Raw genomic sequence first — 27,465 nt, forward strand, 5'->3', positions numbered from 1 at the left:
TCATAGCGAACCTATATGGGTTTCCTAGGAATGGCTGGTGTCTATCAGAGAGTGGTAATTAAGACCTTTTTAAAGTGTTATAAAGCAACTATGTCACTTTGAGCACTGAGGTACATCCGGCCCAAGGTTTTGCATCTTCAATCATCCTGGTGTGGTGCTGTAGGATAAGCACTGAACTGCTAACCACAAGGTTGGCAGTTCAAATCCACCAGCTGCTCCTCAGAAACCCTACATAGGGTCACCATGAGTCAGAATCAACTCTATGACACTTAATAACAACAACATATGCATGCAAAAGCTGGACAATGAGTAAGAAAGACCATAGATGGATCAATGATTTTGAATTATGGTGTTGGTAAAGAATATTGAATGCACCATTGACCACCAGAATGAACAAATCTGTGTCAGAAGAAGTATAGCCAGAATGCTCCATAGCAGAGAGGATGATTAGACTTCATCTCACATACTTTGGATATGTTATCAAGAAGAAGTTCCTGGAGAAGGACACCACGTTTGGTAGAGTGAGGGTTGGCAAAAAGAAAAGGATTCTCAATGAGATGGACTGACACAGGGCTGCAACATGGCTCAAACATGGCAATGATAGTGAGGATGGTACAGTACCAGAAAGTGTTTTGTTCTGTTGTATATGGTGGTGGTTATGTGCCGGGGAGTCGGTTCTGACTGAAAGCAACTTTGTATAGGGTTTCTGAAGCCATATATTTTTACAGGAGTAGAAAGCCTCATCTTTCTCCTGCGGAGCGGCTGGTAGTTTTGAACTACCGACCGTGCAGTTAGCAGCCCAACTCAGAACCCACTACACTACCAAGTCTCCTTCTATTGTACATGTTGTTGTTGTTAAGTGCCGTTGAGTCGATTCTGACCCATAGCGACCCTGTATAGGGTTTCCAAGGAGGAGCTGGTGAGCTTTGAACCATCGACCTTACAGTTCAAATGGCTTTGCAGTCTGGTGCATTAATCCACAGCGCCACACCAGGGCTCCTCTGTTGTACACAGGGTCACTATAAATTGGAACTAACTCAATGGCACTTAACAACAAGAATAATTACTTGTATGCTTGATAGATAGTAGGTGTTTTGTAGCTTGATGAACTAAGGACAATCAGAAAAAGGGCATAGGCATGTACAAAAATTTGAGTCTTGAAAGAGTGTGTTTGGTGTGACTAGAGCAGAGAATGGAGTCAGACTGGCAAAGTAGGTTGGGTCAGTTACTGAAGGGTCTTATATACTTTGTATAGAAGCTTGCTTAAGAGTTTGGACTTTCAGCTATTACATGTGGGACTTAAAAGTTAGGCCCCTACTAGACTAATAGACTTGTTGACACAATGGTTAAGCACTTGACTGTGAACCAAAAGGTTGGTATTTCAAACTCACCCAGAGAAAGACTTGGCAATTGGCTCCCATAAAGATTCCAAACCCAAAATCCACTACCATCGAGTTGATTCCAACTCATAGCAACCTTACAGGCCAAGTTATAAACTCCTCCTTGGGATTTCTGAGACTGAATCTTTATGGAAGCAGAGAGCCTTATCTTTCTCCCACAGAGCAGTTGGTGGGTTTGAATCCCTGACCCTGAAGTTAGAGGTCTAACACTTAGCCCTCGGCATCACTAGGGTTCATTCCCATAAAGATGATAGTCTAAAAAAACCCTGCATAGGTTGCTATAAGTTGAAATCAAGTTGACAGCATCTACTAAGGTTAAGGGAAATAAATGGTGAAAATTAAGAAAAACACTGTCTTGTTCTCAGAGAAAGGAGATGTGGAGGGACAGGGCCTGTCCAGGGAGAGGGCCTGAGCAGGATCCAGACATTGTCCATCTCAGGAAACAAGGCAATTTGTAAGGTGCAGGGGATGGAAAGAGGCAGCTATTCAGAGTCTCTACTCCCAAACGCCCAAATCAAGATTAGCTTTTTGGGTTGTTGTTGGTTTTTTTACATTTTATTGTGGTTTGGGTTAAAGTTCACAGAGCAAATTAGTTTCTCACTTAACAACTTATACACATTTTGTTTTGTGACATTTGTTGCAACCCCCTCAGTGTAACAGTGCTCTTCTCCCTCTCTGTGTTTCCTATTTTCATTTTGCCATCTTTCCTGTCCCTTCATATTGTCTGAATTTTGTTTTTAGACAAATGCTGCCCTATTGGTCTCATATGGTGGATTGTTTTGAGAAGCACATTCCTCACGGGTGTTAATGTGTGGATTAATGCGCCAGACTGCAAAGCTGTTTGAACTGCAAGGTCAGTGGTTCAAGCTCACCAGCTGCTCCTCGGAAACCCTATACAGGGCCGCCATGGGTCGGAACCAACTCGATGGCACTTCACAACAACAACAAAAGATCTATAGGTGATCTTTGACTTGACTGAAAGATGATCTCCAGGAGTGGGTCCAGTTCCAGTTTGAAGGGTGTTTTAGGAGTTCTACTATTCTCTGTCAGATCAGTAAGTCTGGCTTGCTTTTTGCTTTTTTTTTTTTTTTACATCTTATCTCACTCCCTACAGGATCTTTTATTGTGCCTCCTGATCAGAGAAGTTGATAGTGGTAGCCAGGCACCATCTATTTCCTCTGGTCTCAGGCAAGATAAGCTTTTGAAAAATGCCTGAAATTCCACTGTCTCCTCTAAATCTCCTCTCTCTCCTTTCAGCTTCTCCTCTGGCTTCCTTTCCTCCATGCCTGAAATTCCTTGGACAAGAGACAGACTTTCCTTCTTTAATCAGAGATAAATGTCTTGAAATGCAGATACCTTGGAAAATTAAAACCAACTTGGCACAGTGGCAGCAGCAGTGGGCTCAAAGGCAACAATTGTGAGCCCAGTGCATGACTGGGCAGTGTTTCATTCTGTTGTGCATAGGGTCATTAAGATGGAGCTGACTCGACAGCATCTAACAATAACAAAACTCACTCACACCAAAACATAATCAATTAACCAAAAACATCTGGTATTCTACTTCCCAAATCTTTCTCAAATCCTTTTCATTCTCAGCATCCCTTTTGTTATTGTTGCCTTACCTTGGGGCTTGCAATAATTTCCTAACTGATAATGTGGAAAATAAGAGAAAACACTAAGCACCTGCTGGCACAATGGTTAAGCACTTGGGCTGCACACCGAAAGGTTGGTGTTTCTAATTCACCTGTAATTGGCTCCCATAAAGATTTCAAAATCCAAAACCCACTATCATCGATTTGATTCCAACTCATAGTGACCCTGTAGACTGAACTATAACTGCTCCTTGGGATTTCTGACACTAAATCTGTTTAATCTATTCTGGCACCATGGTAAACATTATCTCTCATCTTTAGTATTATCGAAACATTATCTTTAATCTTTACTATTCTTTGAGGTAAGCAGCATTGTTTTCCCCATTTTACAGATGAGAAAACTGAAGCTTAAGTAACTTGTCCAGGTTGTATAGCTAGGAAAGAAGGGGCTTTAATCAGGGGAGTGAAACACATCTGCCAAAGGTGAAGCACATAACCATTTCTGCACCATACTGTCTCGCTGCAACTAACCTCCCTTGGGTTTTTCTAGCACCTCCACATCAACCCAAACATGTCAAAGGCATCTTAAAACATGAAGCATATTCTGCCAGTTTCTTATGAAAGTTCTCTGATTGTTTTCCAGGCTTCCAGGATAACATATGACAAGACTAGGGTAACCAATTATCCTTGTTTGCCAAGACTGAGAGATTGCCCATGATGAGAACTTTCAGTGATAAAATTGGGAGTCCCGGGCAAACGTAAATATTTTGGTCACCCTAGCAAGGGACAGTAGGGCAGGGTAGGGCCTGGCATTCCACGCCTTTCACACCTTGTCCACTATTTACTTTTTTTATTGTTTAGTTTTTATTCCATAACCATGAACATAACGCTGCAATCCAGCTAGACTTGGAGGGACTAATGAAAATATGGAACCCAAAGAACCGGAATGAGAGTAAAGATGAAAGAATATTACAAGCACACTGGGGGTAGAAGGGTGGTCCCCGAGCTACACAAGGAATGGTCTTGTGGTTTAAGAAAAAACATGAAATATAGATCAAACTTATTAGAGTTGCCCACGGTCAGCAATGGTGATCTTCTTGCTGGTATTGCCATTCCTGAACCCAAAACGTTCCATGGCTTCCACGATGTCCATGCCTTCTTTCACCTTGCCATCCAACCATTCAGTCTTAGCAGGGCAGTTAAAAAAAAAACAACAACTGGGAACCATTTGTATTGGGTCCAGCATTTGCCATGGACAGTATTCCAGGACCCATATGCTTCAGGATGAAGTTCTCATCATCAAATCTCTCCCCATAGATGGACTTGCCACCAGTCCCATTATGGCGTGTAAAGTCACCACCCTGGCATATAAACCCAGGAATAATTCTGTGAAAGCAGGAATCTTTATAACCAAATCCTTTTTCCCCAGTGCTGAGCGTGAAGGTTTTCTGCTGTCTTTGGAAATTTTATCTGCAAACAGATAGAAGCAGATGAGGCCTAGGGATTTGCCATCAATGTCAATGTTGAAATATATGGTGGGATTGACAATGGCTAAACCTAACAGCACCAGATTCAAGTATGAATTCAGGCGATGGCGTCTACGAAGCTCCGCTATTTACTTTTCCAGCAACACCTTGTACCACTCCTAATTCTTTCACTAGGCTTTTTCCACATCTGTAGCCCAACTACCCTTCCTGCCCTGAATACACTCTATATTTCCATGCCGCAGATACTCTGATCCCTGTACCTGACAAACTTACTGTCCAACCTTCACAAAAGACCCAGCTTTCATGTTACTACTGTGGTCTTTCTCAGGGTCAGTATGAAGGTGAAGCAATTGAGACACCTAGGGTGCAAAAATTCCCAAGAGTGAGTGCTTTCTTCAGTTTGTACCCTAGGCACCTCACCTACCTTTCCTGGGTCTTCCTTATCAGACTAGGGACTTCTCAAGAGCAGCCCCAACATTCTTACTCATCCTTTTATCTTTGTTGGTGGTGTCATCAAGTGACTATCATAAAGCTGGACCCAGAACCAAAATCTTAATGAGTGATGCAGTCCCTTACCTGTTCTAGTAGGGCAAGGAGTGAAAAGAGACAGATGGTTTTGGATTTTCTTGAGAAAAGGAGTAGAGGCAAATGGACTATGCGGACAGCTTTTTATCAAGTCCTTATTTATGTCTCCAGCATCCGGCAGATTTGGGTTCCTCCTACCTCTCTAAGGACCTCTGGTAGCATAATAGAGATGAGTCGGGCTGCTAACCTCAAGGTCAGCAGTTCGAAACTACCAGCCATTCTGCAGGAAAAAGATGAGGCTTTCTGCTCCTGTAAAGATTTATAGCCTTGGAAACTCTATACAAGGTCGCTATGACTCAGAACCGACTCCACAGCACACCACCACCACCACCCACCTCTCTGGTCCCTTCCTCTCAGGTTCCTTGCTCTGGTTAATGAGACATTCTCAATTTTTTGTCCTCTTCTCACTTCACTCTTGTTTTTCCTTGGAGTAATCTTGTCCATTGCTGGAGCTTCAGCTAAGATCCCTTTGCAGATGATATGTAAGTGGACACCTCTTTCCTCTTGCAAGTATCAGACTCAAATTTCCAACTACCTAGTACATATGGGGCTCCTGGGTGGCACACATGGTTACATGCTCAACTACTAACTAAAGGTTAGCCAATCGAACCCACCCAGAGGTGCCTCTGAAGACAGGTCTGGTGATCTGCTTCTGAAAGGTCACAGCTTAAGCCCTATAGAACAGTTCTACTCTGTACATACAGAGTCATCACTAGTCAAAATAAACTAGACCACTACCAACAGTATATATAACATCATTATTACTCTTTCATATCCTTTTCCTCACCTGATCTGCCCAACAATTCTATGAGAATGGCAGGGCAGAATCTGAACCCACTTTGTAGGTGAGGCTCAAAAAAGTCGGCTTGCCTGAGTTTTAGTGGCAGAGCTATGATTCGAAAGTTTGGGTGTTCTTTATGGTACACCGTGTTACATGGTCTACTATATGGATGTCTCAGAGGAGTCTGAGTCTCAAACCCAACATGATCAAAATTTGAACTCATTATCAAACTTCCCTTCATCCCCAGTCCAACAAACAACAAAAAAACTCTACCTCTGTGTTTCCCATTTTGGTTAAAGACACCATCATTCTCTCAAGGCTCGAGACCTACGAGTCATCCTTAATATTTCCCTCTCCTCAAACGCCCATATCCAATCATTCATAAAATCCTATAAACTTGACTTTTAAAAAAATGTCTGAAATTTTATTTTTAATCCATTCCTATCCCCATAGCCTCATTGAGGCACCTAAAAACTTAACCATATTGTTTCCACTGGTATTAAGTCTTCAGATCTGCTCTCACCACCTATCTTTAATATTGCTCTAAGTTATCTTCACCCTAAAATAACAGATCTGATCTTGGTTGGAAAACCTCAACTTCGCACTTTTCTGCCTCTATGACTGACTGTGTGCTGGCCTTTCTTACTGAGGTCCAGGTCAAACACTACCTCCTTCAGTGAACCCTCACTCGTTTCCTATATACTTGAAATTAGTTGCTTATATCTCTCTTCTTCCACAGCACTAGATAACGATTTCATTCTGCCTGTATTATAAATAATTGCATACTGGTCTATCTCCCCTATAGCATGGGGCCCTGCTGGGGATAAGGTCCTATTTAATTAATCTTAAGTGTTTTCTACAGCAAGCAATTCAGGGCTTTAAACATAGTTGTCCTAACAGATGGCTGTTGAATAACTATTTTTTTCTTAAGTGCTTGGAAAATTGTCATAAGAGGACAATATTCCTACGAGATTCATTCAGAGAAGTGTTTAATTTAGGCAAAAATTATCCTCAAACAAGGCTGGGACTCCTCACTTTTCTACACTTTGAGAGATTTGATGCTATCCAGCATTACTCCTCTATATTCCTCACCCCTCCCAACATCACTCTCCCTCCCCCAGAAAAGGTAAAAGACAATTTTAACTCTTTATTTGAAACAAACAATTTCAGAGACAGAAGATTAGTCCTGACAACAGCTTCTCACTACAACACAAGGGTAGACGTGGCTCACTGAAGGGACAGGCCAGGTGTCTCAGAACAATATATACAATTTAAACAGTGGCTAAACTGATGACAGGTATAAAAACACAGAAAGAAGGCTGGGGAACAGCAAAGCTGACAGGAAAGAACTGGGTACCCCCTTTATTGGACACTAATAATTTTCTAGGACTACAAAGAAAAGATGGGAAAGAGGAAAGATGTAGGCAATGAGGGCAGGACCCATGCCCATAGCTCCTCATCTATCCTTTGACCACAGATCCCATCCTGCATGACCCAAGGCCCCCACAGGCTTTGTCTGGCTCTAATGATGGGAGAGAACAAGAGTGAGGAACCCAGCCCCAACCCAAGTCAGAAAGTATTTTTTTGCCTCGGGAGCTCTGTCCATTGAACTAAAGGGATGCAGTTATAGAAGGGGGTTAAACATGTTGATACCATGATTGATACCATGGATCATGCCAACCTAAGATGGCAGAAATAAACAAATAAACAAAGGGAGCAGAAGTCTGCTCCCTATAATTAGAACCTTTGAGGGGGAAAAAAATGGCATTTGGAAGCTTTTTTTTAAAATTGCACCACCAAGGGTTGGGGCTTACAGGAAGTGGGAGGCAAAGTAGCGAGAATGTTCCCACATCTTAGGATGGGAGGGTAGAAGTGTCTAAGCCCTACACCTTAGGTAAATGGTCCCCTTATTATCATTAGGGTTTTGTTTTTGTTTTTCACACAAGGTCCTCTGTATGATACTGGAGAAGAGTAAAGAAGTAAGTGGGTACAGGGCAAAGAAGGTAGCTAGATTCTTCTCCTAGGAACAAGGGGCTTGACCTATTTTGGATGGGACAGGAAACCCAAGATCACCAGAGCTATTAACACTCTACCCAGAGTCTCATCCCAGGAGGAGCTGTTTACTCTGAACATAAAGAAAATGGGCAAGCTAGTTTTTTGCCCTTCACTGAGAAACCAGCCCCTGAATATAGAAGACTGCGGCCCTGTGATATGGAAGAAGGTAAAAGCCAGAGATTTCTAGGGAAGGCAGGGAATGGGTAAGTAAACAGGGGCAGTCAGGGCCCTTCAAAATGAGTAGCACTGGCACCTGGGTCAATCACCTTGAGCGATGTGACCACAGGACAAACATTGGTGTGAAAAATGGATATGGATGGCACATGGGCTCAGTCTACGTCTTCCTCCCCAGGACGACTCAACTCCTCATAAATCTCACGCACAGCCAGAATGCGATTGAGCATGCTCTCCAACATGCTACGGTCCATGGGGATCACAGAATACCAGAGAGGTGACTCGGCGATGCAGGACCGCTCTGGCTGCAGGTAGAATACATCGTTGCGAGTCCGGAGGCTTTCAGGACTGTAATGGCAGGGGTGGGGTTAAGGGTGGTAGGACAGAAGATCATTACCAAGGCAAAGTAGAACTTTTGAGTCCCATGCTAACAACATTCCTGCAAACCCACCAACTCACCATTTTGAGAGATAGAATTCATAAAACTTGACAGGGCAGCGAAGAGGATTCATACGGTTCTCACGCTGCTCTAAGATGGGGGCTTCATCCTCTCTCTTCCGTTTCCCAGAACCAGTGTCTATAGAGGAGGCAAATGATCCAGACTCAGAAGATCTCAATCTCAAGGAGCTACCTCCAAGAGCTCAGTCTAGGAGAGCCTCGAGACACAAAACACAGTCTCATAAAGAAATTAAGGCAGAAGATGAATTGGCTGTCTCTGATTCACACCAACCAAACATCTTTTAGGTGTGTTGCTCTACAGCCCTCTCTGGATCTGTCTGCCAATATCTCTATAATTTGATTGCAGAGATTTCCTGAAAAGCTGATCACAGAACTTAAGACCAACTACAAAATGGACCCTATGGCATAAGGTTCAGCTTGCTTTCCGGGATAAACAGTATTGGTCCCAGCCCTCTCTGTACACTAGTTGAGATAGAGACTCAGGTGCACAGAAGGGGCCTTGGGAGCTACATACCAATAGGACAAGGATTCCCAAACTAGAAAGAACAGAAAGAAAGGTATAGTTCCTATTACACCCAATAGCAAAGAATTAAGGAAAGCTTGACATCCACTTTGTCAACTCCCCCCAACAACCAAACACACCCAATAGCTTCCTACTCCTCCACCACCTTAAAAAAAAGGCAAGTAAGGAAATTGCATTGAAAGGGGGAAATCAGGCACCCATGCAACAGCCATTGCCTATCAGATTTAAAGACTGGACTTGTTCACCATTTTTACAAACACAGGAACAGAAGGATAGGGAAAGCAGTGGCAAAGGAAAGGGCCAACCAGGCAGTGATGGTGGGGCATAACAGGAGAAAGTAGAGGAGGGTATCTCCTACCTCGCCCTTTCCTCTGGCGGACTGGAGCATAGTAGCGGATGCTCACCACCTTGGTGGTGCCCCGAGGGGTGGTACACTTGCGGGAATGCCGTACCACATTTGTAAAGGAGAGCTGCATGTGTTCTTCCGCCGTTTGCAGCCCAAAAAACTTAGTGTTGAAGAACATGAGGGTGTTGAGAAGGACAAAGGGTGAGTAAACCCCCAGCTGCTTACACTCCCAGAGATGCTCTTCCTCCACTCGGGAGAACACTGTATCTGCCATAATGAAGAAAAGCCAGTCAGGAGTGATGTACTTCACTACACAAACCCAATCACTCCATCCCAGATGTTTCTACTCACAAGCATCTACTACACAATACTCACTCAGTGACCACTGAACAGTAAACCCTGACACCCTGCTACACTAGACCATATGGAGGACTGGATTTTTCCTTTTAGTTTCCAACTACATTTGGAGCTTCCAGGTAGGTAGATGTGAAATTTGAGGAGTCACACAACTTCTTGCTTTCTTTCTTTACTTACCACACAACCCCAGGTCATCTTTTTCAATCCAAGAGATAGTTGTTAAGACCTAAGTTTTGACCATCTCTTCATGTTCAAAAATAAGGGCTCTAGCACAAAACCCTGAGGTATCCAACTATATGCTACTTCCTGCCTTCAGATCGTTTGTGAACAGTGGCACACCAAACAACATAGGACTTCTGAAATGGTGTATTGTAAGAAATAAGAATGTAGAGGTTATCTACTACCAACTGCTTTTAAAAAGATCACATTAGAAGGTTCCAGATAATGTGGGAGAAAATGTAGAACAAAATTCAAAATTACACCAAAAAAAAAAAAGACTGGGCTAACTGATCAGAAAGAGACTAGAAAAACCCAAGACTATGGCTCTTAACCACCCTTCAGGTCTACAACCGAATTCACCCTTGTGGCCCAATTTTCAGTCAGGTATATAACGGGGCCAACAACACTAGTAAGGTAAGCACACCATGGAACTGTCAACCATTCAAGATCAAAAGGGCAACATTTACCTAAGGACAAAGTTGAGAAGGGATGGGAAAGCGAGTGGAAAGCACATAAAAAACTGCAGGGAGGAAGCAGGATAACTGCTGTTGCATGGAGTTGTTTCACCGAGTTAAAACAATGTGTATGATTTGTTGAGTGTAAAACTGGTGATTGTCTCTGTAAACCTTCACTCAATTCACAATAAAATGTTTAAAAACAAACAAAAAAAAGAATGTAGGGGTTTCTAAGTCCCTGCTCCTTACTGTTTGGGAGGAGTGTGGGCTGCCAGGTACTCAGGGACTTGTTGAGTTCTTGAACAAAAGTCAGGTAGTAAAGGTCCGTGAAAATGTTCACCATTCGGTTATTTTCCAACAAGTACTGGAGAAAGAAAACAACAGAGATATACATAAAGCTAAACTTGAGGTTCTAGAAGAAAAGACAATATGCCAAAGGTTCCAGGAATGGTGTCCTTGATGATTAGGAGACTATGGGAAACCATTTCTTGATTAGGTAACCCTGAGTGCTTTTCCCCAGGCATACCTACAGCTCTTAGGTAGCAAGGTTTGCTGAAAGAGGAGGAGGCTTGTAAATATGTCACAACTGGTTCTTCAGAAGTCCAGACCCCTTATAGGGTAATACAAGGCTTACCTCTCCCAGTAGGAATTGAACATTACCCTACCACTCAAGAATCCCAGCCCTGACCACTCCTCACCCCCTCCTCTTAAAATGGATTTGGAAATTAAAAGGGGTACCCAAAGGAGCTTTGGTAGCGTAGTGGTTACGAATCGGGCTGTGAGCCGCAAGGTCAGCAGTTCGAAACTACCAGCGGTTCCGCGGGAGAAAGATGAGGCGGTCTGCTCCCATAAAGATTTACAGCCTCGGAAACCCTGTGTAGGGTCGCTATGAGTCGGAACCGACTCCACGGCATCTAACAACAACAACCCAGATAGCAATGAAAAGAGCTCTGAAATGAAGATTTTATTTTAGAAGAGTATTGCCATATTCTGTCCCATCTGCTCAGGGTTGGACACAAGGTGAGGAATAGGGAGTGGGACAAAAATAATTTCTGGTGGGACCCTGCCTGCTGTGAGGGACCAAGTGAGGTGGTATGCAAGGAGTACCTGCTGGATGCCAAGACACAGATAGTAGATACTGTCAGGTTCATATCGTTCACCATTGGGTCGGGTGATTTCTCTCACAAACTGGGCCAGACCATAGTTGAGCTCAGCAGCTGAGCAGGCCAGAATATCCTCTTTGATACGCATTGGTTTGGCTGCAGAGATAACGTAGTGGAGGTGGATGGCATTAAGAGAACTCCATATGGAGAATTTCACTTAGTTCTACCATTAACCCTTCTTTATCCCCTGAACAAACCTATCAATTACAAAAAGAGCCCTCAGCCCCAAAACCCAGACAGCATCTCCCTTTATTCTATAACTCCTCCCCATCTTCACAGGATATCCTTTAAGTGATCACACCCTTATCACTCCTAGACATCTTCAGCTGAATCACAGCTCCAGCCCCTCCTTCCTCTTCCTCCTCCTCCTCCTCCCTCTGCCTGCTTCCTCTCCTAGGTACTTACGGCCAAAGCGTAGCTCGTCACCCTTGCTGGTTTCTCCACTGGCGTATTTTGACTGCACCCAGCACTTCCAAGCATTGACACCATATGAATAGTTGAGTGCAGTACAGCTAGGCTGGCTGCTCATGGAGTCTCGGGAACAGCTTTCTGAGAGCACCAGCCGCTTTTGACCCTGAAGAAAAGGAAACAAGTGGGGCTTGGAGGTAAGGCCAGAGGCACCATGGAAGATAGTTAGAACAGTATGTGCCACTGTAAACTGATATAAGAGCACAGCACACTTCTATAGCACAGAGCCCCAGGAATAACTTTAATGACTTTGTGAATTGGGGAGAGAGAAAAGTTTGGCTATATCTCAGTGATAAAAAAAAAAGGTGGTTAGTGAAGATCAAACTGAGGTTGCTGATTTGGCTAAGGCAGCAAGCCCTCCCCTTTGGGCTTCCATATTCCTTTTGTGGATACAGCAGCTCTCAGTCCTCACCTTCCTCACGGTTCGGGGTAGGTCTTGTTCAGCAGACACATCCTCGGGCCCCACCAGGCCACAGTCAAAGAGGAAGTCCACACTGGGGTTAATGTCCAAAGGGTCTGATATAGAGGGGAGAGAAAGAAAAAAAATTAGTGTTTTAAGATATAAACCTTGTACTCCTCCCATCTCATCCCTGCTACTTGCCCACTTGACTCAAGATGAGTCTCTCAGACAGCTTCATTTTATTCAATGTTGCTGTTGTTAAGTGCCATCGAGTTAGTTTCGACTCACAGTGACCCTGTATAAGGTTTCTAAGGAGTTGTTGGTGGGTTTGAATTGCCAATCTTGCAGTTAGCAATCCAGTGCTTATCCTACAGCACCACACCAGGACTCCAGTTTATTCCATTGGAACCAGCAAAGCCACACCAAACACATGCACAGAGACCTGTCCTGCTATCTCTGGCACTATTCCCTATGAGAACCTTCTCTCAGGGTCACAAGGAACAATATGCAAGAGATCATGCTCAGAGTCACAAGGACCACACCCTTCCTAATGGCATGAATACTACTGTACTCCACAAGTAGGCCTTGAATCTTACTCACTCTTAGGAAAGTCGGCCTCCAAGTCTTGCCCAGGCTCATCTAAGACGTTGGCCATCTTGACAGCCATGGCCAAGACATCATCTCGAGCTGGCCCAAACAGGTCACAGTCTTCTAGAAGTCCCTCTGCACTCTGGTTACTCACAAGATCTGGGAGGCAGAAAAATTGACACAGTCATTGCAGCTACTTCCTAGCATCCTCTTAGACTTCCAGGGGTTGATCCCAACTATTCCCCAACTCCACTAGTACACCAAGATCACCACTCTCCACCCCCTTAGGCAGAGGCAGACTGGTATCACCCTGTCTCCCTTAATGCAGCTGTCCATGGCATACCACACAGGTCAGATGAGGCTTTGTCTAACTCCTCTGCCTCTGCAATCATTTCTGCCATAGCCAGGATGTCGGCCTCCAAAGGGTTGGAAGGGATCTTCACCTTCAGCTCCTCAATGGTCTCCACAATCTTGTCTGTGCTCTCCAAAGTAGTGGGCAAAAACATGGGCACAGGTACCTGGAGGCACAAAATCCAACTAAATGCTAAGAACCATCGAGGAGATGAGACAGACAGCTGATGAGAGTAGGGGAAAGTGGTGGGTCTCAATTGTGGTAGGGCAGGGAAACTTACTGGGATAGGCATTGAGAAAGGCACTGGGACTTTCTGGCAGTACAGATGCATAGGCACTGGCACAAAGATGGGCACTGGGATGGGCAACACGATCACCTGTGGCTTCCACTCTTCTGCTGACAAGAAAGGTTTTCCTCAGAGCTTCTACTAGAATGGACACATCATACCCAGGGCCTTTTGCTGGTCACTCCCAAAGTTTTGACACATGCCCAGTGTCACAAAACTGCCCTTGAACCAAAGGCTGAGAGACAACTGTGTGATTCTAGGACAACCACATACTCCATACTTCAGCCACCTAAGAAATCTGCCTATCCAGGCAGAGAAATGGAGGCCTAGGACTACAGAATGTAGCCTGTGGTGTCCAGGTACTCTAGCTCACCTGTCTGACTCCCTTTGGACTTCATTTCCACCTTGCAGGAGACCCCCCGGTTCTGCATCAGTGGCTTACACATGGCAGCTTTGTTTTTACGGGGTGTTGCTGGGGGTGGTGGGGGTGGGGGAGGAGTAGGAGCAGTTGGAGCTAAACGAGTCTTAGCAGGGATCTGCAGAAATAAACAACTGTTAGTGCTACCAGTCACCTTACCCTTGTCTGAGATTATCCACCCTCTAGGCAACTTCCTCGACCTTGCCCAAATTCCCATTTTCCTCTGGAGTCCTCACTGTGTTGCTGTTCTCCACTTTGGTTTGAGAGGGTGTCTGGGGCTTCGACTCAGGAGACTGACCTGCAGATCAAAACAAATGATTGCTTTCATCTGAGGACCTAGCTCTCTATTTTTATCAACCCTCTTCCAAGAGAGTTTCATTAAGAGGTATACCCAATATAAATGGGAAGTCTAGGACTTCTCTTCCACATCACCCCAGGCCTAGTCTTCCAAGAAGATTCTTTGATCCTGGATGCCAGAAAGAACAAAAAATTTTGCATTTCCCCTAATAATCCACACTTTGAGACCTTCCATTCAAACTCCTCAGGAGTCTGGTACTCCTAGAGTTCCAAAGCAGCATTTGTACCAGCCAGGAACCAACAACATTCTTCAGTCTCACTAAAAGTAGAGCTTATGCTGTCACTTCCTTCTCCACAAGCTAGGATCATGGTAACTACAGCTCCCACATATCCCATGCTACTTGGGCAGATAACCATTTCCTAAAAATAGTTCCTCTATTGACAATCAGTAAAAATCTAATTCTGAGAGTTTTTAAACAATTGTTTCCTTAGTACGTACAGGGTTCAGAAACTAAATGTGAACACAGGACCAGGAGTTCTGGACAGGGATAAGGTGAAAGTAATAGAAAAAGAAGACAAGTTTAGGATTAGAAGAATCTAACCCTGTTCTAATAAGAGTGTGCCCTCTGTCCTGGACTCACTATTCAGGAGGCTCTCAGGCCCACTCTGGGTGTCCAAGTTGGGTTGGTTCTGCTGGCTGTAGAAGCGCAGTAGACACTGCTGGTTGCAGAAGTGACGGATCTGCCCACGCCAGTGAATAGTCTCCAGCAGCTTCCCCTGGCGCTTACAGGCATGGCACCGGGCAGCCTGAGGATATTGACAGGATGATCAGATCCGCCTCCTTAAAATGTGCTCGGCCCTTTCCCCTGACCAAAGCCCCTTGGAGACTGGGCCAGCTATATGCCCCTCTCCTCACCTCACTCACTGCACAGTAAAACAGTCCATGCTCCCCATCAGTCTCTTCCCTCCTTTCTAATTTGCTGTTCCTCCTTACCTTGCAATACCACAACAGGTACTTGCTCTTACAGTCCTCACTGCAAAAGTCCCAGGTGCTGCCATCCAGTTGCTCAGTGACTCCACGTTGACAGGTCTGGGAGCAGTAAGTACATGTGATACAGCACAAACCCAATTTCTTAGTGAAGTCCTGTTTGTATAGCAACACACAGCCTAAAAAAAGGGAGACAGGAAAAAGTGTCTAGAGACATCTGAGGGTATGAGACCCAACCTGTTAAAAGTTTTGTGCCTGAAAAAGTGACTGGCTTACAAGCAAGCTTTCAAGAGGGAACCTAGAGCTAGGGGGCATGGAGGAAGGCAGAATCTCCAGTGAGTACTATCCAATCTGCCTAGGCGGAGCTGATGAAATGAAATGCAGAAGGGTCACTTGTGATACAATAGTGAATGATTGTTAACAGGACTGATTGTGAGGGTTGGAAATGTAAAGGTACACGTTTTGTAGCAAGGAAGGGAGTGATTAACTCTCCAGTCTAGGAGCGGAGGTCTCTAGGACCATCAATGGAGAAAAGCCAAGAATGGGACCCTACCCAGAGAAGCAACAAGGCCCCAGATAAAGGCAGGGACAGAGACGATGACGTGGAGTGATGAAGCGGCTGGGGACTTTGGATCCAGAGAGGGAGAGGGACTGTGTGCTGAAGAATGGGGGGGGGGGGGGGGCGGGGAGTATAGGGGGCGGGTTTATAGGGTATACCCTTTGGTTGGTTGATGATGCATGGAGGGGATTGGAGCCATGGCAATGAAAGGATACACGGTGGAATGAATGTAAAACTAAAGTTCTCTCATGTAAAATATCATATAATTCACAGTAAAACATGAAAAAAAAAAAAAAGTTCTGTGCCTGAAACGTCTCTAAACACCGTCTCCTGTCCAAAGCCTTCAGATGGATAAGGATAGAGCATGACAAGCATTAAGACCCTGCCCCAAAAACTACATTCCAAAGCCTCACTCCCTCCTCCACCATTCTCCATGGCTGGAAGAGGCAGGGCCTTCTACCCTTTCCTTACCTTCGCTGCAGAAACTCTTTTCCACCCCACTAAATCGCAGTTTCTCGTGTAGGAGTTTCTCCTGCCGGCAATGCTCACACTGAGACACCACACCCCGAAGCCGCTTAAAGTCCTCACAGCAATCACGGCAGCAGAATTGAAACACCTGGTCCTGGGGTAGGGCAGAGTGGGGAGGACAGAACTGTGACACTGGACCTAGCAGAGCCAAATGAAAGGATTCCTTCAGACAGATGTCTGGTTGGATGGCAGATGGGGGTAGGGTAGGGGTCTTACCTGCCAGTCCAAGACCTCAGGCTTGCCACTGAAGAGGCTGTGGCAGTAGTGACAACTCAGGTGAATGCCCCCTTCAGGGCTTGTTCGCTGGAGGGAAGGAAGACAAGTAAGGGAGGGGCAAGATGTGTGTGGTGGTAGTGGTGGGAAGAGGGAGTCAGGTTTGTTCTTTGTTCTGCCCAGGCCTACCTATCCCAATTCTCCTACCCTCTCTACATTGCCACACCCTTTATCCCTGGTCCAGGGTCTCGAGTACCTGGAACTTGGTCCAGCAGCTGGGGCTGCAGAACTGGTAGACTGTGCGATCAACCTTGTTGTAGTAACAGGGGTCAGAGAGGCTGCGGCGGCAGAAGCTGCAGGGTCGGGGAGGGCCTGGGGCATAGAGAGAGAGAAAGAAAGAGAAAGAAAGAGAGGGGGAGAGAGAGAGAGAAAAGGAGAGAGAGTACACAGAAGGTGTAAGGCAGTGCAGAGATGGAACAGGAAATCCACGGGAAGATGTGGTTGGGGCTGAGGTTGGGCAGTAGGGATTACTTTAGAAGAGGGGAGTACGGGAGATAGAAGGAAGGCCAGCAAGGGTCTCAGAGAAGAGGGCTTTGCACCTACCAGTGAGCCCTGCCTGCTTCACTTTGTAAGAAGTGGTACAGCACAGGGAACAGAACAAGCTGGTCTTGCCATTACGATCCACATGTGATAGCATCTCAAAGTTCTTACACAGGGTCTTGCACCAGACACATGGGTACACACGTGTGTTTTTCTGTGAGGATTGGGAAGGAGAGGCTGAGGCTGGATTCATCCCTTCACTTTTATTTTTTAAATTTTTTAAACATGAAATATTCAGGCATACAAAAAAGTATAGATGATGATATAACAAAGACCTGTGTTATCCACCAGCCAGCTTAAAAAATAAAACGTCACAGATACAACTGAAGCCCCCTTTATTATTATTATATTCTTTACTTTTTTTCTTTTCTTTTTTTTTTTTTATTTCTCCCAGCCCTCGACCCATCAGGCACCTTTATTTATCACCCAAGAACCTTACCCCCTACCACAGCCCTCTAGTTTACTACTCCCTCGGCCCCACCTTCTTGTATGCCCCCAAGCAGGTTGTGTTGCAGAACCGCTTTTGTTGGCCCTCATGGAAGAGGAGCTCGGGGCCAGGGCTCCCAGTCTTGGTGTAGATGTAAGCCCCACACTGGTCACAACAGTTGGTTTTTAGTCCCTTGTTGGCCCGGAATTTGGAGAAGCAAGAATCGCTGCAGAGTCGGTGTACCACGCTGCCATTGCTGACTTCATGCAGGACCTGCCACACATACACAGACACATCCTGAGCTAGGGTTCAGTCACTTCCACCCACCCCAACACAAGGACATATCCCCACCTCACCCTAGACCTTCACAGCAGATAATGGGCCCAGGGACCCCCCAACCTGCACATCAGACTGCCGACTTGATGGTGAGGTCCTGGGAGGCAAGGAAGGCCAGCTGCATACATCCTGGAGAAGCTCTATCCTTGAATATGCTCCCTTCTGATGACTGCCTTTCCTCCCCACTCCCCTTTTTCCACAGGGCCTGGCCCCTGCATCCCCAGAATTGGAGGAGCAGGTCAGGGATGGCCAAGCTCTGTAAATCAGTCCCACCAAACTTCCTCACCTCTCCAGTCTTCTGGCATATGCTGCAGCGAGTAGCATCGGCAGGATCCCCAGACTGCGGGAGTGGGCGCTGCTGCTGGGCCTCGTACAATGAGAGACAGACAGATGTGCAGAACTCATGGAAGGAGCCTCCTGAACCAGTCTGTGCCACAACTGAGTCCTTGGTGTTCCAGATCTCCCTGGAAGTGGGAACAGGTCTGAATATTCACCCAGTATTACCCTCTCATTTTATCAGCTTCTACCCCTCCTCTGGGACCAATAATCTTAGATCCAAATATTGGCTCTCTCCCTAAAATGTCTCTGTCTCCCAGCACCACTCTGCTAGGTTCTTTTCATCCTAGTCTCTAACTTATCCATTACTCCTAGCAGATCCCTGCCCTCCCGATACCCTATGACCCTCACGCACTTCTTGCAGAAGGTACAGGTTTTTTTGCCTGATGGCTTCTTGGAGAAAGTGGTGAGACAAGATGAAGAGCAGAAGAGCTGAGGCAGCCCCTTGCGCTGGTAGGCCGTCTGCCCCTTTTGTAGTGGAGTCCGGCAATGTGCACAAGTCATCTTGGTGCCCACTGCAGAGCGCCCAGCCCTTTGTGCCACACTTGAACGTAGGGACATGCGAGGAGAGCGCCGGGGCCGGAAAGGAACAAAGTCCTCATCATTGGGATCATCTACCATGGCATCAGAATCTTCATCTGATACTGGAACTGAGGAAGTGTGGGAGCAGTGAGAAAAGGCCACCTGAACCAGGTCCCCAGTCATCCCAGGATCAACAGTTAACCAGCTCAATTATAATACTTATTCATGTCTTTACAACCCCTCTCCCCATTACACTGGTATCTTAAGCCACCAGTGGCTATATCCCTTGGTTATGCCATAATCTCCCAGGGAGGTGAAAGGAGGTCTCTATGTAGGAAGATTTGGAGACAGAGATGACATAGCTGAAACAGGAAACTTCCTATCCTCATTGCTTATTTTCAATTTCCCCCCACTGCCCCTAGTTCCCATGCCAACCCATATCTCTGCATGAAACAGAGATAAAGGAGCTGGAAGATCCATGCCCTACCACATCCTATTTTTAATTCTTCTCCCATCCAGAATTCCCAGATTACACTTCCTCAAGTCCTACTCACTGCTCTCAGTGGAATCCACAACCTCAGGTTTTGGAGGTTCTATTCTTCTAACACGCTCGCTTCTCTTCTGTACCTTGGAAACATGGGGAGGGGAGGAAAGCTGACAATAGGAGCAGGCTAATGCGCCAGCTGCACTAGTGCAAGGTTTGGGGGATACAGAAATGGGAGGGGGAAAAGAGAGTAGAGACCTTTGGACCAGGAGGAGGGAAGAAAAGGAGGGTAGACTTTTGTCTTAAGAAGCACACAAGCACTCCCTCCCTCCTCCTAACTACACACACACACACACACACACACACAACTTCCACAGAGGGAAAAATAAAGGATCTGTCCTTCCCAGGGGAGCTACTAGTAGCATTGTAGGATACGCACTGGACTGCTAAACCCAAGGTCAGCGGTTCACACCCACCAGCTACTCCGTGGGAGAAAGATAAGACTTTCTACTCCAGTAAAGATTTATAACCTTGGAAACCCTATATGGGGTCACAATGAATTGGAATAGACTCAATGGCAGTGGGTCCTTCCCAGAACTACAGGGGAAACAGACTCCTTCCAGTCCCCCTTCTCCCCCCTCACCCTCTCAGGTGGCTTCTCACTCGCCTTCCCAGTCAGGCCATCTCCTGCAAAGGAAGCAAAAGGCAACCTAAATCTAGAGCCTGAACTCACCATCCCTGCCCAGGCCCAACCCATCTCCATTCCCAGTACTAGAATTTACTCAAAACTGAGGGAAAACTCAGAGTGCCTGTAGCTGCTTGGGTTTCCTTTCAGGGTTACCTCAGACTCTGTACCTTATGGGAGAGGGAGTGGAACATGTTTCATGAAATAAAACATTCTATCCTTCTCACAGCTTTCAGTCCCCAGTCATTGATAGCAAAGAAAACATTGGTAATATACCTTTCCTCCAGAATTGGTATTTTACCAACAAAAACAAATGCAACCACCCAAAGGTAGCAAAGGAAGAATAAATGTATGAGTAGTTTCCCCTGGCCTCAGGTGGTTATATAAACCCAAGACCCTGGTGACAGCCTGGGCACATCACTAGGCAAAACAGGAGAGAAACTACAGCCTCTCAAGTTCAGGCTGCCTTTTCCCCATCAGATGCATAATCTTAGATCCTACATTTTTATGATTTCCCTGAAATCATTATGCTGTTGGTGACTCCAGAATCAAGTTACCATTCATCAAATCCAGAAACCTCACTCCTATCTGGAATAAAACAGCCAGGAAGATCTTTTAGATTCAAGAAACCTGGTATCCTCCTTAAATCCTGAAGGAAGGATTCTGGCATCAAAAGCTCACTGAGGTTCAGAAAAAAGGAACCTCTCTTACCAAATCCACTTCTCCAAACCCAATGGACACCTCACCCCTATTCCCCTCCCCTATGGCCCCTGGGCTTCCCCCCACCTCCTATATTCCTTCCTCTTTACCACCCCAACTCCTCCCTCCCCTGCCCCCTCATCCTAAAGCACACATCTACCCTCCTTACTCCCACCCTCTCCTCAACCTTGGTTTTACAGTTGACTAGTTAACATACCTGGCAAGGAAGGGTGTGCAGGTGGGCTGGGGACCCCAGGTTTGGTCTGAGAACCACCGATTCCATCTCCCAGAGTCTCTCCCACTGAAGGACTTGGGGGGCCATTGGGGCTCTGTGGTTGTCCCTGGGGAAGCTCCTCCTCCTGCCCAGGGGAGCCCCTTCTCCCTGTAGTTACGGAGGTGGTCTCCTCTTCTTCAGTATGGGCAGACTGCAGAATTATTGGAGAATCTGGAGCCAACGGCTCTAGCAGCCCCTCGGGTGAAGAGGGATTTGCCCCAGCCCCTGCATTGGATGGCACCACTTCAGGGGTCTGGGCCCCTGGTCCAGTCTCTAGGGTCTGATCCCCTGCATCCCATGCGAGGGTCCCCTCAGGACCATGGTCCACCTCTGGGGAAGAAGGCGCTTTATAGAGAAGCCCCCCCAGCCCCAGCAACTCAGTGGCTCCATCCAGGACTCCTGGGTCTTTTTCTAGGCCAGCAGGGGTATCAAGCAAGTCTAGGGGTCCAGAGGATGGAGAAGGACCAGGGGGGGCCCAACCCCGAGTTGGGGCAGTCTGGGATTCCAGCAGATCTTCTCCAAATTCCATGTCTACTGGTAGGTCTCCAGCCAGTGGCTTCTCTGGCAGGGTCAAGGGGTCAAACGGACTGGGGAAATCACTGGGGTCCATGAGGGTGGCTGGATATGTGCTGTAGATTGGGGGTAGAAGAGGAGGCAAAAGAGGTGGTCTTAGCCAGAATTCCTTCTTATATAGGCTCTGGATCACACCCCATTATCCACTTGGATTTCACGTGAACAGCCCCCACCACCACAATCAGCGAGCTTTTCCACAGACTCTAATCCAAATGACCACTCCCCCCCATACAGCGCCCCCTATGGAGAGAGGCTTTCCCCGCCTTGGCCCAGAGCCCACGCTAACCAGGCAATCGGTCATTCCACCCTCCCACTTACCCCCTCTACCCGGGACTCCAACTCCCAGTTCCCCTTCCCCCTTACCTTTCACACCCCGCCCCCCAACTTGAGCTGAATGCCCCCTTGGAGTCTGCTAGGGCCTGAAACCACCTGGAACCTTTCCTACCCCCGGTTTCTATCCTCTTCCTACGCCCCTAAAACCCTCCAATTCCCCAGTCTTTACCCACCCTGTCTAGCCCCCCCCCCCTCCCCACGTTGCCTAGTCCTCCCTCAGCCCTTCCCCCGCCCCCACAAACTGCCATTACAACCCCTCCCCCCTCCCGTTACCTTTCAGGGTCGCCCACTTTCTCAGACCCGTTCACCCTTTCCCATAGCTCCCGCAATCCTCCCTTCAGTTGCCCACCCCCCACCTCAGGCATTTTCAGGAAGACATTTTGGAGCTACGATCTCTCCTTAGACACCCCCCCCTTTCCAGGCTACAGCGAAATCCCGCCTGCAGGTTCGGTTCGACTCGATTAGGCCCGACCCCTACCTGCGGCAGGGTTAGTGTAACGGCTACAAGCCTAGAACTGCAGACAGCGACGGCCCCGCGCTCCTTCTCCACCTCCCTCCCCAGCAACCAGGACAGGGGTCGCGGCCCCTTTAAATGGCAGCGCCGCTCACAGCGCCCAGCGCTCTGCACCAGGCGGGCGGGCGGCGCCAGCAACCAAGCCTATTGGCTGGCTCAAGGAGGGGGCTCGCGAGACAGCGCCGGCCCCCGGCGCGAGACTCCCAGCCCAGTGGCCGCCTGGAAATTGCGGAGTGGAGCGTAATCGTTGGAGACGGAGCTTGAGCCCCCGCCCGGGGCCCCGTTAGTTGAGGAGGAAAAGCCTCAGGACCTTTGAAGTCTGTCCCCAGGGAAGGCGGCACCCCCTTTCCAATGGAGGGCTGAGTCCAGGAATCCACAAAAAACACAGATCTACGCACCTGCTTCTCTTACCTGACCCGAGTCTAGCCCCCGTCACACTCGTGCCTGCCCTACCTCCAGGAGCCCACTCTACCGTGATCCCCTCCTCTCATTCAAATGGTTCCCGGTCCCCTCCCCCCTCCCCGTGTACCTCTTCTCTTCCCACTCGTGTTCAAACCCCCAGCGTTCAACAACGCCCCCTCTGCCCCCCGCCCCCGCGTCCGTCCCCCTCAACACTTCCCTACCTACGCCATGCACCAGGCGCCTGCTAAGATTACCCTCCCCCATCCCTACCTCTCCCGGGCCCGCCCTCTGGGCGATATTGGGGTAATGAGTGACAGCAGAGGGTTGGGAGAGGCAGGGACTTAGCCCGCACGTGCCCCTCCTCCCCTTGTCTGAAGCCTCAAGGCGCCCCCTAACCAATCTGAGTCCTAGTTGTGGGGCGTCTTAGGCTTGGTCTCTAGCCACCCAGGGTGGGTTAAATGGCTCTGGCTCAATGACAACATCTATGCAGTAACCGTTACTGCCTGATGACCCCAAAACCAGGCCCTGCACAAACACTCCCACCCCCTCAACGATCTATGGGTAAATTGTGGAATCTCCCTGAATTCTCTTCTGCAGGAGCTCCTAGCATTAATTATCTCTTTAGTAGTTTTCCTAACCAGGGCTGATAGCTCTTCCTCCTTTCTCTGTGTCTCTCTCTCGCTCTTTTCTCTTTCTGTCCTCGTCTCTTGTCTCTTTCTTTTCGGATCTCTTTTTGTGTCGATCTCTGTCTCTCAGCCTCTCACACCACGAACACGCACGCGCGCAAACACTCACGCTCACCTCCCCCCCACCTCCCCGTGGTCCTTAACATGTGGGTGTGGCTGAGGTTGAGGCTAGAGAGGTGGGGTGGGGGAGGGGCACTAGCGTTAGGCCTATGGGCTTTAAAACTATGTACTCATTATAGTTAGAGCTCCTCGGAAGCTCTAAGGGTCGTTATACAGTTGGAACTGACTCTACGGCAATTAACAACAACAGTTTAGCAGTTTACAATCATTACTCCCAACCTTCCTTCTGCAGGAGCATTTAGTAGCTCAGATACCAAAGGGTGTTCCTCCACAGACTTAGGAATGAGTAAACTCGGTGGTAGCGTAGTGGTTACGAGTTGGGCTGCCAACCTCAAGGTGAGCAGTTCGAAACTACCATCGATTCCGCGGGAGAATGACCAGGCGTTCTGCTCCAGTAAAGATTTACAGCCTCGGAAACCCTGTGCATTATGAGTCGGAATAGACACGGAACTTAACAACAAGCTCGGTGGAGTCTTAATGTTATGCTGAGTCTTAATGCTGTGCTGTAGCATAAGTGCGCTGGACTGCACCGTCGCCTTGAACCTCAAGGACAGGGACGGCAGTTCAAACCCACCAGCCGCTCCTCGGAAACCCTATACAGGGTCCTAAGAGTCTAATTCGATGGCACCAACTACGCCTAGCGGTGTAGTTACGAATCGGCCTGCGAACCTCAAGGTCAGCAGTTCGAAACTACCAGCCGCTCCGCGGGGGAAAGATGAGGCTTTCTGCTCCCATAAAGATTTGCAGCCTCGGAAACCCTGTACAGGGTCGCTATGGGTCGGAACCGATTCGATGGCACTTAACAACAACTACGCGAAACTCTTACTCCAACTGCCTCTTTGCCCTCAGACCTTTTCTCCTTCCCACTCCAAGCTGCTTCTGAAGGCTTTGCAGTTCTCTGGAGTTTTATCCTCCCTTTTTCCCTTTATTTTCCCAGAAATCTTATCCTTCCTAGCGTCCTGCATGGCCTTGGTGTGGCACTGTGGGATAAAGCAAGGTCGGTTTGAACCACAAGGTCGGCGGTTCAAACTCACCAGCCGCTCCTTGGAAAACCCATGTAGGGTCACTATGAGTCGGAACCAACTCTATGGCACTAACAACAACGTACAAATATAAAAGCAATAATTTTTATTGTTGTGGGGTTTTTTTTTGGGGGGGGGGGGCTCCCAAAACCCAGTTTTCTTTTTCTCAGCCAGTATTCTGTGTACCCATCTCCCATCTTCTGCTTCATTTCTATGTGCTTGTGCCTCTCCTTTGGGTGTTCCATCTCAGTTGGGCCACCTAGCTCTTTTGTATTGTTTGTTCTCATTATCACGAGCTTGGATCCTTCACTGCTCTGGTGGTGAAGAGTGCCAATGAAGGAAGACAATTAAGGAGTAGTTAACTGGACTGCTCACCACAAGGTCAGTGGTTCAAACCCACCAACCGCTCTTTGGAAAGCCTATACAGAGTCATTGTAAGTCAGAACCCACTCGATGGCACTTAACAACAGCAATACTAGTATATTATTGATTCTAGAGTCAGTGTGCTGGAGTAAAAAGTATGTGGGTTAGGATTCCAATTCAAACTCAGCCTGATTTTTAACCAGGTGACCTTAGACAAGATGCTTACCAAATCACTGGGTTTTAGTTTTCTCATCTTTAACAGGAAATTCTGATACACTGGCACAATGGATGTAGTCATTAATAACCACATTTTTAAAAACCAATGATACACAAAAATGTTTATAAGATTTAATGCGAAAAAAGGAGTTCAAATATTCTATTTTATAGGGAAAAATCATATATACATGTACACAGTGAAAAGGACTAAATACTCTAAAGCATTAAGATTATCTCTGTGTGGTGGGAATAAATGAGTTTAAATATAATTTTCTGCATTGTTCCTGTTAATTGCCGTTGAGTCAATTCCAATTTATGATAACCCTATGTGTGCAGAGTAGAGCTGCTCCATAGGGTTTTCTTGGTTGTAACCGTTGCTTTTTTTTTTTTCAAAGCTTTTATTGTGAATTGAGTGAGTGATAGTTTACGTGGAAGAATATGGGTTTTGCACTCATCCTATGCTATTTCATTTCATTGCAATGATTACAATCCCCTCCATGCATCATCATTCAAAAGTAATTGTTTCTATCCCCTCTGTTTGTTATTTTGTTTGTGTGTGTGTGATGTACACAAAAACATTCAGGAAAATATAATCATTTAAACAACCCAAGGACATAGTCTGTAAGCCTAACTCCTGGCCGCCAGCACACAGCTTTCTCTTTCCATGAGTCTAGAGTCCTCAGTTGCTGTATCTCTCCATGCCACCACCTCTGCTTCCATCTCTGCTGTGGCTGCTTCTCTGTTAGGGTCCCACATTCTGCTCATGCTTTTCTCTCTTGATGGTCCTAGAGTCCTCTGTTCCTGGAATGTAAGATTAACTACAAACCGGTTTATGTTACAAAACTTCTACCTTTACAGTTGTGACGATCACAATAAGTCATGATAACAATTACTCACTATTGAAATCAAAAGATCCTATTCCCATTTCCTTTCACCAGATCCATCTAGACAAGATGAAAACTATTCTGTGGGGATTCTACTTTCCCCCACATACTCTGAAACTAAACTCCCTCTTGAAAACGTGTAAGCCAGTCACTTTGTGCCTTTATAGTCATTCCCTGCGCCCCCACCCCCATTTTAGGTAGCCAATGTCTAAGTTGCCCATCCATATCAATCCTATATACTGAGGTTTCCTTCCCTCTGGGTTGGTATTTTGAGCTACCACATCCATAGGTATAGGCCAAGTTTATTAAATTGTAGCAATTTACACTTGCTTCCTTTATCAAATTTCTTTATCTTTCTCTAGTTGAGTTCTGGTCATCAAGCCATTGAAGCTAGGTCAAATGAGTACTATCTGTGAGTTTGGGCATTCTTGTGCGCCTCCCCCCACTTCATGTCAGGTGAACGCTTCACTCTCAGCACTAGCCCTCCATGGCTAGGTCCTTGTCCATGGGCTCAGAAGTTCCCAAGTCTCCCCAAACTTCGGACCAACCTGCCCTTCCTCTTCTCTCTCTCATCTCAAGGTCAACAGAAGTCTATGGAATGTGGTCAGCCCATATCTTCAGTACTGACTTTTCCCCACTTCCACTCACATGTAGACCAATGCCAGCTAGCTTGCATGCCTGCTTGTGTGTTCCCTTTGAGTTTCAGTCTTAGAGGAGGGTTTGTCCTGAAGGGACTTGATTGCTTGCTTTGATGGTTCCCCAGCGAACAGCTTGCTTGTTCTTATAATAGCCAAACAGACTGCCATTTTTGTTTTTGATTTTGTTTTTTCCTGCTGGTCTTTCTTTCAGGAAGTATCTTCATCTTCTGTTCCTCTAGCCACTCCAGGCTGATCTGCATGTCCTTTCAAGTAGGGATGTCTCACCTCAGAAGGTTCTGAATGGGGCTCAGGATTCTACCTAAGGTCCTATATACTACAAAGGCTCCTTAAGAAGCCTGTTTCACTGGGCAAGTTCTAGAACCCCTTTTAGGTATTCCAATCAGTTATAGGCTAAAGACAGGTTTACAAGTTTTCTGTAATCATGTTTCCCGATATTCCTTTTTATCCCACTCAAGTGTCTATTTTACAATAGTAGGCAAGGGAAACCAATATTCATAAGACAGTCAAGTATCTTAACATTATTTCCCCTCTTTTACTGATTCAGACTATGCCTCAATCCCTGTATCACAGAGCCCATTTATTGGCTGTAATCTTAATAGAAGCACATTGTCATGTCTATCTTTCAAGGTGAGTTCCA

At 46.7% G+C, this 27,465-nt stretch overlaps 1 protein-coding gene and 1 pseudogene across 3 annotated transcripts; both read right to left on the bottom strand.

Moving 5' to 3' along the window:
• Positions 1-4,055: 4,055 nt before the first annotated feature.
• Positions 4,056-5,508, bottom strand: LOC102823110 (annotated as a pseudogene).
• A 1,469-nt stretch (positions 5,509-6,977) lies between these two features.
• Positions 6,978-23,029, bottom strand: ZMYM3 (zinc finger, MYM-type 3). 3 transcript variants are annotated; one of them, XM_006868540.1, is made up of 25 exons: positions 22,888-23,029; positions 21,000-21,685; positions 20,042-20,085; positions 19,469-19,535; positions 18,748-19,042; positions 18,343-18,520; positions 17,775-17,993; positions 17,297-17,447; positions 16,950-17,065; positions 16,697-16,783; positions 16,424-16,574; positions 15,400-15,572; positions 15,047-15,212; positions 14,309-14,406; positions 14,064-14,226; positions 13,685-13,797; positions 13,396-13,570; positions 13,065-13,211; positions 12,477-12,580; positions 12,002-12,170; positions 11,541-11,692; positions 10,683-10,797; positions 9,415-9,669; positions 8,534-8,651; positions 6,978-8,422 (listed from the first exon to the last, which is right to left on the bottom strand). In XM_006868540.1, the coding sequence occupies exons 2-25, from the start codon at positions 21,664-21,666 to the stop codon at positions 8,230-8,232; spliced, it is 4,116 nt and encodes a 1,371-aa protein (XP_006868602.1). In that variant the 5' UTR covers positions 21,667-21,685; positions 22,888-23,029; the 3' UTR covers positions 6,978-8,229. The 3 variants fall into 3 exon arrangements, with proteins under 3 accessions (XP_006868602.1, XP_006868603.1, XP_006868604.1); XM_006868541.1 differs by lacking the exon at positions 22,888-23,029 and adding an exon at positions 22,441-22,600; XM_006868542.1 differs by lacking the exon at positions 22,888-23,029 and having other exon boundaries at positions 8,230-8,422; positions 14,345-14,406; positions 21,000-21,666.
• Between the last annotated feature and the right edge of the window lie 4,436 nt (positions 23,030-27,465).

This window comes from Chrysochloris asiatica, unplaced genomic scaffold, assembly GCF_000296735.1.
Source record: "Chrysochloris asiatica unplaced genomic scaffold, ChrAsi1.0 scaffold00118, whole genome shotgun sequence".
Taxonomy (NCBI): domain Eukaryota; kingdom Metazoa; phylum Chordata; class Mammalia; order Afrosoricida; family Chrysochloridae; genus Chrysochloris; species Chrysochloris asiatica.

What these genes read in the sequence shown, in the direction of transcription:
- ZMYM3 (XM_006868540.1), bottom strand. Translation starts at nt 21,666, where the DNA reads ATGGACCCCAGTGATTTCCCCAGTCCGTTTGACCCCTTGACCCTGCCA. An exon ending in GCTGCTGGACCAAGTTCCAG is followed by an intron (nt 16,784 to 16,949) that starts GTACTCGAGACC and finishes CCTTCCCTCCAG; the next exon opens with CGAACAAGCCCTGAAGGGGG. An exon ending in CTTTCTCAATGCCTATCCCA is followed by an intron (nt 13,571 to 13,684) that starts GTAAGTTTCCCT and finishes TTGTGCCTCCAG; the next exon opens with GTACCTGTGCCCATGTTTTT.